Source organism: Drosophila mojavensis, unplaced genomic scaffold, assembly GCF_018153725.1.
Source record: "Drosophila mojavensis isolate 15081-1352.22 unplaced genomic scaffold, ASM1815372v1 contig_49, whole genome shotgun sequence".
NCBI classification, from domain to species: Eukaryota; Metazoa; Arthropoda; class Insecta; order Diptera; family Drosophilidae; genus Drosophila; species Drosophila mojavensis.
Genome location: NW_025318872.1, coordinates 3423995 through 3445288, shown reverse-complemented (window position 1 = coordinate 3445288; position 21294 = coordinate 3423995). Strand labels below are relative to the sequence as shown.

At 38.1% G+C, this 21294-nt stretch overlaps 4 protein-coding genes across 6 annotated transcripts in view; 3 read left to right on the top strand and 1 right to left on the bottom strand.

Annotated features, from left to right (window-relative positions):
• Positions 1-34: 34 nt before the first annotated feature.
• Positions 35-3523, top strand: LOC6586972 (RNA-binding motif protein, X-linked 2). Its single transcript, XM_002012539.4, has 2 exons — positions 35-80; positions 2577-3523. The coding sequence occupies exons 1-2, from the start codon at positions 65-67 to the stop codon at positions 3110-3112; spliced, it is 552 nt and encodes a 183-aa protein (XP_002012575.2). The 5' UTR covers positions 35-64; the 3' UTR covers positions 3113-3523.
• On the top strand, positions 65-1027 carry LOC6578032 (RNA-binding motif protein, X-linked 2). The gene has a single exon (XM_002003921.4). It carries the CDS (start codon positions 65-67, stop codon positions 614-616), a length of 552 nt encoding a protein of 183 aa, XP_002003957.1. The 3' UTR covers positions 617-1027.
• Positions 3524-4822: 1299 nt separating the features above from the next.
• LOC6578031 (probable RNA polymerase II nuclear localization protein SLC7A6OS) lies at positions 4823-8071 on the bottom strand. 2 transcript variants are annotated; one of them, XM_002003920.4, is made up of 4 exons: positions 7765-8071; positions 7235-7683; positions 5235-5410; positions 4823-5169 (listed from the first exon to the last, which is right to left on the bottom strand). In XM_002003920.4, exons 1-4 carry the CDS (start codon positions 7951-7953, stop codon positions 4901-4903), a joined length of 1083 nt encoding a protein of 360 aa, XP_002003956.1. In that variant the 5' UTR covers positions 7954-8071; the 3' UTR covers positions 4823-4900. The 2 variants fall into 2 exon arrangements, with proteins under 2 accessions (XP_002003956.1, XP_015021444.1); XM_015165958.3 differs by lacking the exons at positions 4823-5169; positions 5235-5410 and adding an exon at positions 6460-6944 and having other exon boundaries at positions 7765-8069.
• Positions 8072-8805: 734 nt separating this feature from the next.
• Positions 8806-21294, top strand: part of LOC6578020 (protein sickie) — a 299838-nt gene continuing 287349 nt past the window's right edge. For both annotated transcript variants that reach the window (XM_015165951.3, XM_015165950.3), the window contains exon 1: positions 8806-9272. The gene's annotated coding sequence lies outside the window, so the exon portion shown is untranslated. The remainder of the gene's footprint in view (positions 9273-21294) is intronic.

Genomic DNA, 21294 nt, shown 5'->3' with positions numbered 1-21294 from the left:
TTTTGATCGACATCTCCTCCTACGGGCACACTGTCTCTGTCATACCTCAGTTGTAAATATTAAAATGAATCCGCTAACAAATATGCGAAATGTGCTCAAATTAAGCGAGCAGGAGCTTAAAAACCCTAGTGGCAAGAGCTGGCATGACATGTACCGGGACTCCGCTTGGATATTTATCGCCGGGTTTCCATACACGCTCTCAGAGGGCGACATCATCTGCGTGTTCTCCCAATATGGGGAAGTTGTGAACATAAATTTGGTTCGCGACAGCAAAACGGGAAAATCAAAAGGATTCTGTTTCCTGTGCTACGAGGACCAACGCTCCACAGTGCTCGCCGTGGACAATCTGAATGGCATCAAAATTATTGATCGCACGCTGCGAGTTGATCATGTGGCAGACTACAAACCGCCCAAAGATAATGAGAAACTGGACGAAGAGACACTGCTGCTTTATATGGAAGGATGTGCGCCAAAGCCTGTGATTAAGCCTAATCCTGCAGCCAGAGAGCCACAGTCTGACTTAAAGTTATCTGATGCTATAAAGCAGGAGAAGCAGAAACGCAAAAAGAGTTCCAAGGAGAAAAAACATAAAAAGCGCAGGAAAAGTTCAGAATAGATTTTGGATATAAGGCATATACCCCATAAAAATTTTTAGTAGCGGCTAGTATTAGACTGCCATGAATTACGTTAAGCTTTGAATTAATCTGTACTTCACAGGGAAGTGCAAATGTGTTTGTTACTAAATTTCATTCTCTAATCATCTCAATCGAATCGCATTTCTATATACCATAATTACTAACTGTGGGCTGTATAGACTTCTGCAAAATAGGTAACGCCTTAAAGACTATATAGTATATTAATATATATGTTCACATTTTGTTTTTTTTTATAAGTACTCATCTGCAAAGTTAGACTAGTATATCTTATAGATCATAAAACTTAAGTCTAAACTTCAAGATGGTGTTAGTACAAAAATAATTTTACTTAAATCAACAGAATAGAATAATTAATAAAAATTTAAAGCATATAAGCGAGCGATCGCCTAAGTTTTAGCGTCAAGGTTTGCAGGCAGAAAATCCATAGGCGAATACTCAAATTTACTCAGATATATCCACAAGCCGACAAGAACAGCATATCCTCCTAGGAATAATTGGTCGTTTGAATGGTATGACGACGCGACTTCATATTGAAGGCACACGAATCGTAAAAGTTTTTAAAACTGATGTTTCCCCAAATGGAAACAAAAAGCGTGTATCGGGCAAGCGATTAATCGGCAATTGGCAAATGTCTCTTGGCAAGAAACGTTGGATTTAGAGGTGCCCAACAAGTAATTTCCACCAATCATCGATGGTGGTCGATAGCACCACCGATAGTCGCAAAAAAAAATAGTGACACTTATATTTAAAAGTTTGAACATATATGACCATTTCCATTTTGTGAAACTACATTTTCAGATAACAGCTGAATCGACTTGAAAGCTAAAACTTAAAAATGATTAGATTATGTTTTTTTATTGCGATATAGCGATAGATTTTTCTTCAAAAAGAGCAAAACCTTCGCATTTTCTTCTTTAAGCCGTGTCCGCCTATCACAAACAATTCGTCTCGCCTTGCTGAAAACTCTTCGACTCCACAGACATTGCTGGGATGCATAAATATTTGAACATCAGTCATTTTCAAAATGGAAAATCCGCCTGGTTGGTTGACCTGCAATCAAATAAATGACCAAAACTGTCCTTGCTGTTGCAGTCGGAACTTGCTGCAGAACTGCGACAAAAATGCTCTAAGCATTCTTCAAATTACCTCTTTTAAGAAAGCGATACTTTTAAATATTTTTACGAATTGATATTTTAAAGCAACACTTTACAACTTTACACTTAAAAAAAATATTTGTATACGAGCAACCACAAATTAAAAGTGCGAATGTTTGCTTGGTTACGATATTATCGTCCACTATCGAGACATTAAATCATCGATAGTGCAGTAGCTCGATAGTACCCTACCATCGATGGTGACAATAGTGCCATCGATAGTTTGGCACCTCTACTTGGACTACGAAAGCTCATACAATCAACAGGAAAACTACCGTTAGCCGCACAGAGTTGCATATTCAAATCAGAGGGACAATGTCGAGAGGTAACGCAATGTTCCGCCAAGCCTCGCAAACACGACTCAAAGGCAGCAGCGTTAAGAGGTTACACAGAAAATCGACATAGCACAAGTCACACACAGCACACATCAGTGTATTTTCATCAATATTTATGTATGAATAGAATATATATGTATATTTGCTTTGAAGTGCTCATCTAAATTAATTTAAAGACATCCTTTTGAATATTTTAAAAAAGTTTCACTTTTAAAAGAAATCTTATTATATGAGTATAGGGTATTTTTTAAAGATGCTGCTCAATCCGCGTCCTGTTCGCTTGCGGTCTCGTAGTAGGCATCCGCGTCATCGGCATCCGAGTCTTCCGAGCAGGAGTCAAGTCCTTCGGCCTCCCGCAAGATTCTACGCTTATAGCGCTCGTAGGCGCTGCCGCGCTCCACGTTAAAGAAGTCGACGTCATCCGCTAACAAATATGCGAAATGTGCTCAAATTAAGCGAGCAGGAGCTTAAAAACCCTAGTGGCAAGAGCTGGCATGACATGTACCGGGACTCCGCTTGGATATTTATCGCCGGGTTTCCATACACGCTCTCAGAGGGCGACATCATCTGCGTGTTCTCCCAATATGGGGAAGTTGTGAACATAAATTTGGTTCGCGACAGCAAAACGGGAAAATCAAAAGGATTCTGTTTCCTGTGCTACGAGGACCAACGCTCCACAGTGCTCGCCGTGGACAATCTGAATGGCATCAAAATTATTGATCGCACGCTGCGAGTTGATCATGTGGCAGACTACAAACCGCCCAAAGATAATGAGAAACTGGACGAAGAGACACTGCTGCTTTATATGGAAGGATGTGCGCCAAAGCCTGTGATTAAGCCTAATCCTGCAGCCAGAGAGCCACAGTCTGACTTAAAGTTATCTGATGCTATAAAGCAGGAGAAGCAGAAACGCAAAAAGAGTTCCAAGGAGAAAAAACATAAAAAGCGCAGGAAAAGTTCAGAATAGATTTTGGATATAAGGCATATACCCCATAAAAATTTTTAGTAGCGGCTAGTATTAGACTGCCATGAATTACGTTAAGCTTTGAATTAATCTGTACTTCACAGGGAAGTGCAAATGTGTTTGTTACTAAATTTCATTCTCTAATCATCTCAATCGAATCGCATTTCTATATACCATAATTACTAACTGTGGGCTGTATAGACTTCTGCAAAATAGGTAACGCCTTAAAGACTATATAGTATATTAATATATATGTTCACATTTTGTTTTTTTTTATAAGTACTCATCTGCAAAGTTAGACTAGTATATCTTATAGATCATAAAACTTAAGTCTAAACTTCAAGATGGTGTTAGTACAAAAATAATTTTACTTAAATCAACAGAATAGAATAATTAATAAAAATTTAAAGCATATAAGCGAGCGATCGCCTAAGTTTTAGCGTCAAGGTTTGCAGGCAGAAAATCCATAGGCGAATACTCAAATTTACTCAGATATATCCACAAGCCGACAAGAACAGCATATCCTCCTAGGAATAATTGGTCGTTTGAATGGTATGACGACGCGACTTCATATTGAAGGCACACGAATCGTAAAAGTTTTTAAAACTGATGTTTCCCCAAATGGAAACAAAAAGCGTGTATCGGGCAAGCGATTAATCGGCAATTGGCAAATGTCTCTTGGCAAGAAACGTTGGATTTAGAGGTGCCCAACAAGTAATTTCCACCAATCATCGATGGTGGTCGATAGCACCACCGATAGTCGCAAAAAAAATAGTGACACTTATATTTAAAAGTTTGAACATATATGACCATTTCCATTTTGTGAAACTACATTTTCAGATAACAGCTGAATCGACTTGAAAGCTAAAACTTAAAAATGATTAGATTATGTTTTTTTATTGCGATATAGCGATAGATTTTTCTTCAAAAAGAGCAAAACCTTCGCATTTTCTTCTTTAAGCCGTGTCCGCCTATCACAAACAATTCGTCTCGCCTTGCTGAAAACTCTTCGACTCCACAGACATTGCTGGGATGCATAAATATTTGAACATCAGTCATTTTCAAAATGGAAAATCCGCCTGGTTGGTTGACCTGCAATCAAATAAATGACCAAAACTGTCCTTGCTGTTGCAGTCGGAACTTGCTGCAGAACTGCGACAAAAATGCTCTAAGCATTCTTCAAATTACCTCTTTTAAGAAAGCGATACTTTTAAATATTTTTACGAATTGATATTTTAAAGCAACACTTTACAACTTTACACTTAAAAAAAATATTTGTATACGAGCAACCACAAATTAAAAGTGCGAATGTTTGCTTGGTTACGATATTATCGTCCACTATCGAGACATTAAATCATCGATAGTGCAGTAGCTCGATAGTACCCTACCATCGATGGTGACAATAGTGCCATCGATAGTTTGGCACCTCTACTTGGACTACGAAAGCTCATACAATCAACAGGAAAACTACCGTTAGCCGCACAGAGTTGCATATTCAAATCAGAGGGACAATGTCGAGAGGTAACGCAATGTTCCGCCAAGCCTCGCAAACACGACTCAAAGGCAGCAGCGTTAAGAGGTTACACAGAAAATCGACATAGCACAAGTCACACACAGCACACATCAGTGTATTTTCATCAATATTTATGTATGAATAGAATATATATGTATATTTGCTTTGAAGTGCTCATCTAAATTAATTTAAAGACATCCTTTTGAATATTTTAAAAAAGTTTCACTTTTAAAAGAAATCTTATTATATGAGTATAGGGTATTTTTTAAAGATGCTGCTCAATCCGCGTCCTGTTCGCTTGCGGTCTCGTAGTAGGCATCCGCGTCATCGGCATCCGAGTCTTCCGAGCAGGAGTCAAGTCCTTCGGCCTCCCGCAAGATTCTACGCTTATAGCGCTCGTAGGCGCTGCCGCGCTCCACGTTAAAGAAGTCGACGTCATCCACGAAGCTCGCTGATTCCGTGTCTATGGTATGAACATACGGATCATGATACTCATTGTAGTCCTCTGCATCGCTCGAGCCACTGGCGAATTCATCATCGTCATCATCTGCAAGTGAAAAGGTTTAGCTTAGTTCGAAGAGGAAATTCATTTAATTGGGTTACGATCTTTACCGAACATAAACCGATTCATTCGCTGGCACAGCTCCTCGTCGGAGCCCATTGCGCCGGCATCATCATCATCCGGATAGTCGTTCGTGTAGTAGTTCTCCTGGTTCGAGTCCTCCGAGTCGTAGTCCTCATCATCGTTGTAGCAATCCTCGAAGAAAACTTCGTTAACGGGCCGAAGACTGAAAAGGGAGAGGATATTGTTCAATTGGAATTTAAATAATGACTGAACGATTGACTAATGGATGGGATTGAATGAAAATAAAAGAACTTTTAAGCAGGAATTGACTGAATAACAGCATTTCAATTATTCAACTTAACTGAATCACAGCAATTACATTATTTAGTTAATTTAAATTAGTTCAGTTTTAGTTAAAACTAACTTAATTAAATTAGCTAACTTCAACTAAAAAACTAAACAAGTTTTATTTAACTGACCTATTTAATTACTATTATTCAGTTAATTTTCATGCAGTCAATCAAGAACACTTGGGTGACTGAATGTCTGATTGATTGACTGACTAGTTAGTGGATTGAAAGATAAACTTTTCAAATGAATGCTTGCTTAGATACATTTATTAAAAGCGTTCGTGCTTAGCTTTCTCCATAGTGTCAAATGATTACAAATGAATACAGTTATATTAGTGATTGATAAATTGATTGATTAGATTGTACAGCTGATTGTATACAGATGAAATCATTAATCATTAATGGTTAAATAACTGCCCCTTTCATATTTCGACACTTGATGGATTGACTGAATCGGTTGACTGTGATGATTTGATTGACAGCGTGATAGTTTGATTGATAGACGGTGATGATAGGATTATTAAATGATGAACTGAGTGACGCATAGAATAACTGACTGATGGAATGGTTGACTAATTGAATAATTAACCGAGTATTTTACGATCTACACACAACGCAGAGTACAAAATCTAAAGGAATACTGTAGAGTAACCAAAAGAGGGCTTGAATAAATTTGATCAAGTTGGGAATGCTAGCTGTTCAAAGAGCCACTCCTCATCAGAACAAAATGGAAAATATCATATACAGAGTACAATCGTAAAGTATAAAAGTCCAGTAGACACTTGGAAGCATTTCCATCGATAGACCCTCAAAGGAATTAAGTCTGCAAAGCTGATTCAGTCAAATTAGCCCTTGAAAAGCTGTCAAAAGTTGTATTTGAAGAAAAACACGTGTGCCGCGCAAAACCGGGCAACGACTGCTATACATTTGGATTAACATATATATTTTATTTGATTTCCGCGCTAAACTAAAACTAAGCACTTAATTAGACTTTAGCACACGATTTGTGGAATGACTTAAATTGAAACCTAATAAGAAACTTAAAAAACTGGCAACTGGCAACAAATTGGGACTGAATGAACAAAATGTACACAATATATATAGTATATGTATGTGTATGTGTGTGTGTGTGTGAGGTGCAAAAAGCAAAAGAAAGAACCTAAAAGCTAATTAAGTTGATATTGTTGCTTGTTTGAAGGAAGAGCTGCGTGCCGTGCGACGTTTTGATTGATTGATTTTGATTGCGTTTGTGTGGGTGCGAAGTGGGGGCGTTTGGAATGCTGGGCGTGGCACATCGATCCGGTGCAGCATCAGCAGCAGCAGTAGTTGTTCTTGATGCTCTTGTTGTTGTTGCTGTTGCTGTATTACCAGTAGCAGTTGTTGTAGTAATTAAACGGATAATACAACCTTATATAGAGAATCAGACGAATTAACAATAACAAATAAATTATTGAAAGATTTGCAATCTGATTTCGGATGCTTATAAGTAAATGAGGGACAAGGTAGGACAACATTAAGGTACATATATATCTATTTATATGCATGTGTGCGTATGCGTGTGTGTGGGCTTGTGTAAATATAGCTTTAGAAAGATTGAATTGATTTACGACTAGCCAAACGATAATGTGATTTGTGTGGTTTACATATAGAAATTTGTAAGTTGCAACAATTGTTCTTCATTTGTGTTTAGGACGAACCTTAAGTAGTTGTCATCGAACATATCAACATATTGCGCCTGCATCTCATTCTCCGGCACATACAAATCGTACACATAGCCCACGTCCGAGTCAACGGGCTGCTGGTCCAGCAGAGGAAGATGCGGTTCCTGTTCCCTCTGCTGGGACTCGATGTCCACAATTGTTATCTGCCTGCTGTCAGTCTTACTTTGAGCCTGGTTGCAGTTGCTGCTACCGGCTGCTGTTCCTCCATTCTCTTCCTGCTGCTGCTCCTCCACGTCGTTCAAAGTCGTTCGCAGGCAATTGACCACTCGATATCGTTGCTCCCTGGCCAATTGTTGTTGCTCCTGCCGCTGTTTATCTCGACGTAGCGCACTGGCTTTGGCTGTATCCCTAGTCTGACTCACCAGCTCCTTGGCAATGGCTTTGTTCATACGAGCTGCAGCAAATTGTTTGGTGGCGCAGTCGTCCTAAAACAGCGAGATTGTGAGTAATCCATGTCTGAGCTTGCTCACACGCCTGCTGTGCAAATGCTCTGCCCACCCACTCACCTGTTTCTCCAGCGTGCCGGCAAACTTTAAAAGCACTTGATTTTGCTCCTCTTTGTTATCGGCGATTGGCGCCGTCGATGTAGCGGGCGCGTCCTCATCATTGAGCAGCCGACGGCGTTTGCCATTTAATAGGAATGCCGAATGAGGCTCTTCGTCAATGCGGCGCTTTATGCGCACCACAGCGGGCATATTCAATGTTTTGAATTGTTTACTTTATCGGAATATTTAAACAAATATATATTTATGACGCTTGCGACGCAACTAAAAATGTGCTGATAAAATCGGGACCGTATGTCGCTAGTACTAAAATACTGAAAGTTTAAAAATTCAAAATACTACACTGAGTCTATAAAATAGTGTTTGGTATTTTTATGCTAAAAACATATCGATAAGTTCCTGTTACCCAATTTGAATCGCAAAAAGAAAAATTTTCATTCAAAATAAAATACAAACAAAAATGTGAGCAATAGCTAAATCACAAGCATGATTGGCAGTGATGTATATATGTATATCCAAATACAAAAGAAAAAAATATAATTTTATAAACAAGTTTTAGTTTGTGTAGCCAAAAAATACAAAAGACTTTCATTTAATTCACAGGAAATTTTTTTAAGAGCTACTTAATTAAATATGTAAAAGTTGCTTATCGAGCACATATCGACTTCTACCTTGAATGTTAGAGTTAATAATATTTAAGATATTTAAAAATTCAGTTATCTTATACAAAAAAAAAAATAAATAAATAAATAAAAAAGAAAAAATAGACGAAGTTTCCATTATTCTTTCAACATTTTAACTATATTTGCCAAAAATAATACTTTTTAGGAGAAAACTTTTTGTAAACACTTTTAATATGATTCACAATACCACAAAATGAAATGAAATTGTTGCTGTAAATCGGAACATCTCATTTCAGTGCGTAACGGAACTGCGACTGTTAGCTAACAGAGACACGCTCTCTCGCTAACATTGCGCTCCCAAAAAGTATGCAAGGCATACAACGAAAAAAGGGAATGTGAATTAGTCGGTTTATGTACGCGCCGGGGTTCACTTGTGTTTACGTTGCGTGTGTGAGAGTTGGCATATTGCAAAATTTACCGTTAGCATTTATGTGCGCTGGCAGGAGCCACAGCAAGCAAAAATCGTAACGTGCCGAAGCTGTTAGTATCGCTCGGTCTCTTGTTGTCTCTGTCTCCCTCTCTCTCAAGTGCTATAAATTAAAGTGTGCTTAAAAAAATTTTAAGCGCGCCAGCATCACCCTGTGAGTGAATTGGCTTCGTGCACTTGTGTGTGTGTTTGTCGCTCTTCACATTGTCTCGCATTCGCGCGCGCAATTTGGCTGCCGGTGTATTGTGTTAATCTGTGTGTGCCTGTGTATCTGTGTATGTGCTGCAATTTGCACCCAAATGATTTACCGTTTGATTGCTATCAACGCTTGCCGCAATTATGTTTTAATTGTCGCTAAATGGTTTACACACAACGGGATTAGCTGCAGCCGTTTGCGACAGGTGAGTGTCAACTCCCCTCCCCTTTAGCTGTTACTCACCTGGGCAGCATCTCAAAAGTAAATTGAATTCGAACTAATCCCGCATGCACAACGGCCCACCGACTATAAAAATATTTACGAGCAAATATGCCCTACAAGGGAGATGCCACGCCGTAAACAAAACATATGCTTGGGCACACTTTTTTTGGTATACCCTGTATGTATGGGAAGGAATGGATATATGCTACATATGTTCATTGCTAATTTGTAGCTATCCTGTGCCCATTATATTGGTCAATCTTTTTTATACACAGTACCTATATGACGTAGGTAGGATATGGGATGTAGATGTCTAGAAGAATGTAGATTTGTATAGTGTCCATTGCATTGTAGTGCCTATGTCCTTCTTAGTCATACTTTTTTTTACGTAATACGTATACATATGGAATGATACTAATTTCATTAATATTATGATCTTGATCTGAGCTATCAAATAAATCGATCTTATGACATAATCATAACTACCTACAAAAATAAAATTATTATAAATTAGCCAGCTTAACAAAAAAGAATATAATTAAGGTTTAAACAAAAATCTTTAAAATAAAATAATAATAATATTAATAATGATAAATAATAATATTAACAATAATATAATAATAAAATGGACCAAATAATTTTAAATTGATGCTAAGATTTCTGTATATCCTCGCAGGGTATATTTTACTACTGGGCATCTGCTGGTTGGGCACACTTTCCACCAGAGGACTCTTCTTTGGTTTATGATCAGTGGCGGGGCGTCTAAAAATTTGCCAGCGCATGAATCATTGTGCCTGCCCCCAATGCGTAATATGAGACGCGTCTGTAAGGCTTACAAGTGTGTGCGTGTGCGTGCGTGCGTGTGTGTGTGTGTGTGTGTGTGCGTGGGGGATTTGAACTGGATGCGCTTGGCATAATAATGAAATAATAATGTCGCCTTTTGTTGTGAGGTGTCTCTCAGCCGTTGTGGCAATAAATTAATGGGCCTGCCACATAAAAAGCGCCCCATACGCGCAGGTCCTTTTTGCGCCCGTTTGTTTGATTACAGCCTCTCACATGACTTTCGCGCACCAGTTATGACTAGGGCAGACGGAAGTTGTTGCAACAGCGTCAGCTGTTTTCGCAGCAGCAGCCACAGCCGCTAAGCTCAAAAGATTAACATAAATATTCTGGTTCACGCTGTTGTCTCATGATGCGCAAAGAAGCTGCTGATAAAATGCTAATCATAGAAACAATGTTGCCGCGACAACAACAACCAAAGCAGCGGCAACAGCAGCTTCTACAAGGATATGCCACACGCAACGGTTGTGTTCCTAACATTTCTTTATTTTGGTGGTAGCAAAAAAAAAAAAAAAAAAAAAGCATCTTGAGAAACTTTTACGCTTTCCACTTAGGCAAGTTGGTTTTCTTTTTTAACATGAGAAGTTGCCCTATGAGGCAATCAACACTTTGTCACACAGCTTGTTATGTTATCTCAAGCTGTTAAGTAGAATGTTAAGCGACACTATGTTAAATTTGATTATAAAGTTAGTTCATTTCTATAAACATACTTTAAATATGGATTGAGCTCACTTCAGTTGGCTTGAGTTAGGCCATCCGGCAATATATCCAACTAGTCAGCTTATTGATTATATTATAGCAGATCGCAAATAAAACATTAATTTAAAAAACTGATACAACTAATATTCGGTATAGACAAAAATTGAATGATTTGAATGAAATTTAAATTTCTTAATATTTTCACCTTGATAAATGTTTCAAAGTTTTTTAAAAAGTTTGCTTGAAATGCGAATTTTTACATAAAGTATTTAAAGTTGAATTTCAATAAATATTTTACCGTTTTATATATATTTCTTTAATTTTTCTAATATGTAAATAAAAATGAAATAACTTCTTGCACACAAGGTTGATTATTTGCTTATAGAGTATCAAAATGACGACATCGCTCACTACCTTTCTATAGTATTTTTTTTCTTCTGCAGCTATACTTTGAAACATTTTTGATTAGCTCAAAGTTTAAGGGTGTGTGTGTGTGTTTGTGTGCAAAGGGACAAGAGCAGGCGCTGAAGCAGAGGCTGAGGCTGGGGATGCTTTAATTTCTGTTTAAACTTGACAGAAAACACCTCAGGCCTTCGCCCGGGTCGAGTGTCTCTTTGTGGCTTTGACAGCCTTTGTTTTTGTGACGGGGGCGTTTGGCTACTTAACCGATAAATTTTTGGCAGCAGCATCATATATCCTTGTTAATTTGTCTAAGGGTAGCTGCTTGTTTGCTTCAACTTGTACCTGTTTTCTTGTCCTCTCATGTTCATAAATCATTTTAATGCATTTTGTTCGAGACAAGTTGTCGGTCGGTCAGTTTATTGTGTGTTGGTCATCTCAATAACTAATTCATCAACCTCATAGTCATCTTTATCATCGTCGTTATGAGCTATAATAATGACAGAGAACAAGAGTCATGAACTGAACCATGGAGGGGAGATTAAAGGGATATCCTCATGTGTTATGATGGGTTAGTCATAAAATTCAAGTTATTTAAATGATTATATACTTTTCCAATATATTTAGATATATTTAATATATTTATTTTCATTATTTCACTCTTTTTTTTTTTTTTTTTTAATTACAATTTATATATTAGAATATTTAAGTAGAAATATAGTAGAATATAAAAGTAGAAACATAATACTATTCACAATAAATTCTAATTAAAAAAAAAAAAAAAATGAGTGAAAGCTCTAGCTTTAATTAGTAAATTAAAGGTAATTGATTATAAAAGTGGGACTAAATGAAATTTGGTCTTAAATTTCAATCAAGACAATAAGCTAATCTTGGAACATTTCCATCTGCCGTCTATTTCCGTTCAAAATCACCTAAAGCTAAATATTAGCAGAAGACAGCCAACTCATTAATGCCTTGCCATTAAATATTGACATCTTAACAATCTGAAGATTCTTATCTTAAAGTTTAAAGTGCTCGACACTTAACTACTCTTAAGTCCTCGATTGGCCTCATATTTTATTGAAGCGAAAGTGTAAAACGATAGAAAATAAGACACAGACAGCGTGAATCGAGCTGAGCTGAGTTGAGTTGAGTAGAGTTCAGCAAAACGTTTTACTGCAATGGATTTATGCGTCTTTTGATAACTAATTCCCTTTGGGCGACTGTCAACAAGGAGATAAACTGCTAGGCAACTGCCAGAAGTCCAGTACGAAGCACATGTGAGGAAAAAGCGAAGTTTCTTTTTTAAGGAAGCAACTTAAAGCTGAAGTGCCAGCACTTGCTCAATAAATGAGAATGACTGGCAGAATGACAGACTGACTGCCAAATAGCTTGACTAACTGCTCGACTGTCAGTCCGGCTGACACTCATATTAATTTGCTGTTAAATGACAACCCTAACGGCATTCCTCGAGGGTTAACGCCTACCCGAATGTGCAGAAAAAATGGCCGAAAACAATTTGAGGCAATCAGCTGCAGAGTACGTGACATGAGCCACCCAAGCAACTGGCCAACTATTGATAAGAGAACAAGACTTCAGGAAAACTTGCAGAAAAACTTGAGCAAAATGTGCAAAATGCAAACAGCTGCTGCTGCTGCTGCTGCTTCTGCTTCTGCTGCTGCCCTTTGGGTCCATGTCAATGACCTCCCGGCTAGCACGTGAGCCAAGTGTAGCGGCAAATGAGCTAATTTACTCGAATTCCAGCTCCTTGGCGACGGACACATACACGTGGCGAGCAGAAAGTCAAGAAATTCAATTGTGAACATAAATCATGCCACACGGCAGATGCACACGCAATCAGCTGTTCTTGTCACAGAGCCACTGCCAAATCGCAGTGCCAGCTGAAAGGGAAATGGCACGGGGTGCCATTGTGGAGCATGTCAATCAAGCCACAAGACCAAACGCCTGCCGGGAGCCAAGGGTTAAGCTCTAGCCTTAAGCATTCTGGCATAACAAGTTCTCTGAGCTATGCTCGATGATACCCTGTAATTGACAGATATTTGCTGAAAGAAAATATGAAAAGAAATTTCTTAAGTAATCATTAAAATTTCAAGTTTTGTATTCATACAGTTAGGTTAGTTTTCAAACTAGTCTGTATACGTAACTATTAAAATTATTTTGAAATAGTTTATCATCGGTATATTATGTGTTCATATATAGATCCCTCTTCTCAATTCAAATTAAGTTTCAGATGTGAAAGTGAAAAAGTTTTTAAAATATTAAATAAATGTTCATTTTAGTTCGTTATATGATGATTTCATGCAATTCAATTTTTCGAAATATATATACATCAGTTTATAGTTTTCCATCCATATCCATATATGTAAGAATATTTGTAAGTACCCTACATCTATGGTCATTTGTTCTATGCTTTAAATGGAAAATCAGATTAAGTATACTGTTGCCCACCTTTCTGTGGATCAGAATTCATAGAAAAGACTCGATTTTTGGTACCGGTCATAATTTATTTGTTTTTGGCAATTTTAGAGATATTCACTTTATCAAACTCCCTGATTGGCCTGCTCCACGGGGTATACAACTGCAGAAACGTACGATTTATCGATGGCTTCCAATGTAGGCGATAATTTATTTAACAATGTGTGGGCGACGAGCCTTCGGGCCGGCTGCTGTTGCCCTTGGCTGGTCCGAGCTATTGAGATGTAAGCGCTTGAAGCTCGAACCGGGGGCTAGAACAAAGAAAAACGAAGAGAAACGTTTTTATCTGCCGCAGCATCGCACTCCTTCTATTTGCCAAGTGCAAATTGCAAAATGATATTAGACCGGCTATAACGATGGGGCTGGCAGCCGCGGGGGTGGTTCGTCGCATTCTGCACACTGCATCGACAACCGGGGGTTGGCCGGCATAAAGCAGAGTGAAAGTGGAAATGCGACCAGCAGCTCTTCCCTAATGAGCACGAGAGCAAATTTAATGTGATTTGTGCGAGGGGTGCAACGCCTTTTTCAATATTGGAATGTCCCTGTGAGTGTGTATGTGTGTGCTTGTGTGCGTGTGCGTGCTCTATTTGCTTTTGTAATTGACGTGTTGGTCCAGGATACAAATCCAACACGCTCTGCCCTTTCTCTGTCCAACCATTGACTCTAATACATAATTGAGCGCACACCTAAGCGTTACATACGTGAAAAACACACAGAAATTGTCATGTGCATTTGGCCACACATTTAGGACAGCTGCAACAAGAATGAAGCCAAAAAAAAAACACATTTGTCATATGCTGCTCAGCAAAGGAGAACATTATTCTTGCTAATTAAGTAGGGCATATAGAGAAAAGAAGAAAATCACAGAATGTCATTTATCTGTTGAGGCATATACAGAAGTATGTATGTAGGTTGTTGATGAATTTTTTACCGTACGTGTCAGCAATAACTGCATATATTAGGTGTTAAATGTCATTTTATGGAAGAGAAAGAGAGCTTGAGTATGCATGTGGGAGCTCTTTCATCATGAGTTCGTTCGATTATTAAATGCCAGATGAAAGACAAACCCGAATGTTTTATCTCCATCGAAATGTATTTAATAAGGTTTTGATAATGACGAAAACAATATAAATGAAAAATTTATGTCAAGATATTTTACATAAATTAATAATATGGTGGAAATAATTGAGCATAAAAAATCGAAAGTTAAAGGTCCTCTGCTCTGGGAAAGTAGAGATATCTCTGAACTTATGGTTGTTATCTATAGAGAATATATACATATTACTGCTACTTATGGATTTTTCTATAATTGTTTAGACTATTTAACGTGTTTCAAGTTCGAAAGTTTTATGTTAATCTTGTACCAAATGGGGTCATCAAAAATTATATGTGTATGTATCTGCATAGCTTATTCAGACTGATTCTCTATTTATTTGTTTGGTGTTCCTAGTTTAATAAAGAAATTAGCAAACAAACAATCACATAAATAATTCAACTTTAAGCTGTATTAGAACTTATGAAAATTATCTCCCCGGCATCTACAACAAGGTCATTAAAAGATAATTATCTAGTTGTAAAGACTTTAATTTATTTGTATGGCAATATTTGGCCAGCTCTTTCCTCCACTTCTCCTTCAAGTGTAATGCTTGTTACATTTTAGCTTCCCCACTTCTCTGGTCTATTCGAAAGCAAGAAAAAAAGGAATGTTCTTTAGAGCCGCCTGCTCATTAGCACTCGGAATGTCTTTTATTGAGGCCACTAAGCAGGCAAGTGGAAAGCTCTTTAGCAGACGTCTTTATGGCTGTTTGCTGATGCAAATACGCCCGAAAAGTCGCATAAAATTATTTCCGCTATTATATTGTTTAGCTGGTGCTTGCTGTGCCTGCTTGACTTTCGAAAGGGCTCGCTTGATTTGCTGACACGCAAAGGACTTGGCTTGTTTTCGGCTTGATTTAGCCGCATTGAGATAAACGCGCTTTGTTTTGGTTATCGTTTTGAACGAGAAATGATAAACATAAGTTGAACTTGGGCCGAGGCATTGACAGGGAATCGAGGACAACGGCATAGCAGGACACGTGCTGCATGTAACGCTATGTGCCAAAGGCCCAGGAACCACGCCAACTGTAACGACCTCCACCCGCTCGACTAGCTACGTCCGTCGTCCTGTGTCCTGTGTCAGCGTCTGGGTTTGGGTGTTTGCATTTTAAAATCAACCCTCGACAAAACGCTTGCCAACTTCAATTTCAGTTCCTGTCATTTGAAGCGACCCGTTAGCCCGCCCTTTAACATGCCTAGCGCACAGTGGTAATAAAAATATATATACATATATATAGAAAAATAGTGTACTTTATATAATGTAGGGTTTATTGCTAAACATTTAAATTTAATAATTGTGATTGGGAACGTAAAAATGTATATATTTGATATGATCTAGTTATAGATTGCACAGGAAATACCAAACATTAACAATATATATATATACTCCTTGATGCTATTTGGGATTGATAGATACATCACTCTAGTGTTTTATAAAACGTAGCACCTTAAACTAAATAAATCTAAAATAAATTAGAAAGAAAAGCATAACAATAGTGACGAATAAGAAATGAACACTAAAAATATATTAAGTTAATATAAGTTTTTTAATAGAAAAATCGGCAATTGGCTCTCCTTTACCCGAATACTAACTAAAAGACAACTCTCATTATTAGTTTGCTTTCCATTTTATTTAAAATTACTGCAAATATATATTTAATTTTTATTTCCTATCTCTCTTTGTTCTGACTCGACTGAAGATAAATTTCTCACGACCATAGATTACATTCTCCATAGATATAGTCCTGATATATAGATTGATCCTAATTGTGCCACTGTGCAGCTCATTCTTCTGTCCCTTGGGAGTGGCTGGCGCTGTTTGGTAACCCCATTTGGCCTGCATTTTGCGCGCTTTTTCGATTTTAGCCTTCTGTGCATAGCAATTCATGTGGCGATTGGGGTGTCCTCCACTTGGTGTCGTCCACATTGGTCCAGGTAGCCTGTCAGCTAGCGGCTGTTGCAAGTGGCCAGCTATATGTGTATGTTTTGTGTTGTTGTGTCTGTAGCTTGGTTAATTTTTTATTAGATTTGCTGCAGCACTGTCTGCAACGTGCCCATAATTTCCCACTGTGTATGTGTGTGGAAAATTGTTGCTTCTAAAGCTGGCGCCCTGTCGTTCCCTTCCCCTCTGAATCAACGTAGCCAAAAATTCAATCAAAAAACTACAAGCGTAAACAAGTGGGTAACATGGCCAGCTCTTGTATCGCTTCCACTTCAATTTTCAAGTGTTTTCCTTTCGAGTTGCTCGAATCGCATTTTTGTTCTTTTTGGGGTGTTCTGTGCTCTCTTGGCTGTATTTCGCCAACTCCAATTGAAAGTCGCAGATGGCAGGGTTTGATTTCGGCCAGGTTTAAACACGGCCTTGCGCCACTTGCGCCCCTCTCTCCCCATCAGCCTCTTAATACACCTAACAGCCGCGCTAAGTCCTGACGAGGCTTTGGCCCGAGCGCCGTTCAAGAAGTATTTGCACGCATGTTGCGGCCTCAAAGTATTCGAGGCCTAAATTACTTAACATACACCGTTATAGCTGCTGCTGCAGCCGCTGCTGATATCTGCTGATTTTTCTTACATTTTTTTTTTGCCAGCTGTTTTTATGCTTTTATAAACATGGAGTACATCAGCTTTTCCACTTTCTTGGAGCCATAGGAAAGATACAATGTATAAATAAATTAAAATTCTTTAACAATATATACACGGTATCAGATATAATATTGAAACTTGAAACTTGAACATTGGAAGGTTAGGTTACTTAAACAACAAATCAAGCCTGGAATAGGTTAATCAAGAATATAGTCAAAGATTTATTGAGTAATTAGATGAGCTATTCGGTTATTCAATCTGGATCACTCATGCCGAGGTGGCTCAATCATTCAATCAGTGCAAGTCAATTAGTAAGTTACTTATCCAGTCTTTAATTATTCAATCTTTCTGTATCTCGATCGACCAAGAAACCTAATAGTTGTCAGTCAATCAGTTACTCTGTTAGTCAATCCGGATCCATCAGTCAGTTAGTTGGGGAAATCACTCTTGCTTTTCATTCAATTGATATTTCCATAGCCTGAGCAAAACCCATTCAGTTATTGAGTCAGTCAATCAATTTTTAAGGAAGTAAGTCAATCAGCCGATCAAATGAAGCAACTCACTTTAAGTAAGTCAATCACACTGCCAGCCAGTCTAATCATTGTATTCAACCATGTAATATAATTGATTATAATTACGTTTTCATTCTCCACCTCGTGAATCAATTAAATCAATTATTATATACATATCTGTATATCAAATAAAATATATTTCATTTCAAGAGTATTAAGTATTCGGCAATTGGAAAACCTCTCTGTTATTCTGTTTTTATTGCTGATTGTTTCGCTTGTTTTTGAGGATAACAATAAATTTTTATTGTTGTTCCGCTCGCCTTTCGCTTTTTGTTTGTTGTTTATGTTTCGGTTACAGTTGTGTTGGTTGTTTTCCATTTCTTTTTCATTTTTTCTTTTTTTTTTTTTTATATATACTTTTTTGTCTAGGTGGTTTCTCTTTCGAAATGTGGTTTACCTGTGTCTTATATGTATATTGATTTCTGACTTATTTTCTCTCTGCTAGAATTTGGCAAAAACTTTTTGGCTAACAAATGTTTTGAACTTTGTCAAATGTTTTCATTTTTCGCCAGTTGCTGTTGCTGTCGAGACGGGAAACTTCATTTGAACTAATTAAATTGCTGCATAGTAAAAGTAAACTTCATTAAGTTTTCCATCTGTTGTCCTCATGAACAATGAGCCAAGTTAATGTCCCCGAACGATGTCCTGGAAGCTGAGACTCAGCTTCAGTCTCTAAATTGTCATAACTATGGAGCTGTTTAAAGTTATTGTTGTCGTTACTGTAGTTGCAATTAGCTTCGAGTCGGCAGCTGGTTTCGCCCTTAACCTGTTGTGTTTTCTACTTCAACAAAACTTTTTGGTATGAAAGTCTGTTGCATAGTTTTTCCCGGGCTTGCGTCTCTAGGCAAAGTTTTTGCTGCCAAGAAATGGAATAGAAACATTTTACTATAATCAGTTAAAGGGCTTACAAGTACAATGGGCCACAAAAGTTATTCGAATTGGACCTTTCAACTGTCAGATACAAAATATTTGTATATAAATATATGTATATATACATATGTGTGTGTGTGTGTGAGCACTTTAAAGCAATCAAGAGTCTTTAATTTAAATTGCTTGATGTAATCCGATTAGATTCAACGAATATGCCATGTGAAATATAAGCGGATTAGCTTCGAATCGTTTAAAGTAATGCAATTGGCATCAATCCCTTGATAGTGGATTATAGGTTTATAAATTTGAATGCCTTACCAATTATTAATATCCATATATATAAATATTATCATATAAAGGAAAATTATTGTAAACATGATTTGCTTACATTTGAAATATCCACACCCCTTGAAAAGGACAAATCGAGGTATTATGAATATATCAACTTTACTATAAATGCGATGTATATTTAGCGTTGCTGAACGTCTGCTCATATGGATCAACATATGTATAGGAGCTCGAGATGAGGGTTGTGAGACTCTCCACAGCACACACAGAATAAGATTGTCTAAAATAATCGATAGTTATTGTTAAATATCGTATTGTTACTATTATTACAATTTTTTTAGGGCTGGAATCTAAAATGTTGATTTTTTGTTTTGCAAAATGGTACAGTTTCCCAATCATTTCTAGAATTGAAGCTCTGATATAGCCGATCTGCTAATAAGTTTTAAAACTATTATCTCGAATGCCAAAAATTATAAAAAGAAAGTTCGTAGATCAACGCTCTTCCTCTTAGTGCCGTCTGGCTCCTCCCGATATAAATTTAATTAGCAGTAGTAATTCTTAAGCACGATGTCATCATCATAGGCAGAAATTCCTTTCTAATAAAGTTTTATTTGAAATGCTTTGCATGGTTTTCGCCTATGCATTTGCCATTGTAGCTGCAAGTTTCGTAGTCTGTTGCGTTTGTCATAATTTGCAACTGCTGCAACGACTACCATGTTGCATATGCCCCAATCCCAACGTTGCACTTGTTCCTATTAACTGCTGAGCCATTTGGAGTTAATATAGCAAGAAGAGCGGTAGGAGCCGTATGGAGGCAGCTGGGAGCAATGCCTTGGCAATGCATGTAGTGCATGTCCTTGTTGCTTTCTGCTGTTGTTAGTATAGCTGGCTGGATAGCTGCTTGGCTGGTTCTTGGTGTCCTTTGACAATGTCGCTGCATAATTTATGACTGCTTAGTTGCAGTTGGCTTTTTTGTGCCACCACCACCGACGCCGCAAGTTGACTGCCACTTGCCACTAGGCACTTGCCGCATGGCAAATGGCACATAGCGTGGCATGGCCATGCCATGGGACGTCTGTCTGCTGCCACAGTGCGTGGCATATGGCGATTGATATCCTCCTGCATACGTATGTATGCATTTGCATAAGTCCAACAGCACTTTAAGCGCTGCGGGTCAATTGGAATTGGCCCGAAGTGCGGCACTAACTCAATTATTCGACCATTTCATTTATGGTCAGTGCAGTTGAGATTTACAAGAGATGCCACACAGCCACACAAACACACATACACGGAGTGCTCATAAATTGTAGGACTTTAGCATATGGCGAGCAGAAAGACCTCCCTTGACTACTCCCGCTGCCACCCGCCCGCAGGGCATAAAGTGTGTTACTGTTGTTTTCAGGAGAAGTGGCTCCGGCTCTTGGTCCTCTTATTGTTGTACTTAATTAGTGTTGCGGCTGTGGAGGCAGCAACTCATCTGAAATTTATTAAAGCTGCCGATGAAATGCGTCATTAATTTAGCCCCACACTAAACAACGCGATAAAAATGATGTAAAAACGGAGCGTTTTATAAGAGTTTCCCTTTTATGATCTAAGTAGTTGAAACATAGCCAAGAACTCGCTGGCAAAAACAGTATGGCAAAAAAAGTATGTGTGTTACTTTAACTTCAAGCAAAAACAAGCAACGAATGTTAAAAACAAATAGGCAAACTATAAACACACGCGTATGCAAATGTGTGTGAGCTCTTCACAAGATCGACCAGCTATAAATGCTCATACATATGTACGTGTAGCAAGGGAGTATAAGTGTAAGTGTATACTCGTCTCGAAATCATATCCCAAATAATCGTGCAAACGCTAACATTATGCATTAGCTTTGCAAACCTCTTCAAGCAAAAGGCCCGAGATGGGATCTTAAAGCGAACAAGTTAAATTTTGGTCAGCTGCTGCTTGTGCGCTGTTAAAAGACCCAGTAGGTTGCGCAGATGTTGTGACGTCACAGTTCAGTGCAATCGTACTGTTTGTGCCTACATACACACATACATAAACATCTGTTTGATAAAGCAGAGAGTAGACAGAGAAAAAGGGAGAGTGAGAAATCAGCTCGATTATCTCGGCCGTAGTGGTTGAAACCATCGATGTCACTATCGATGTCAATGTACTCTC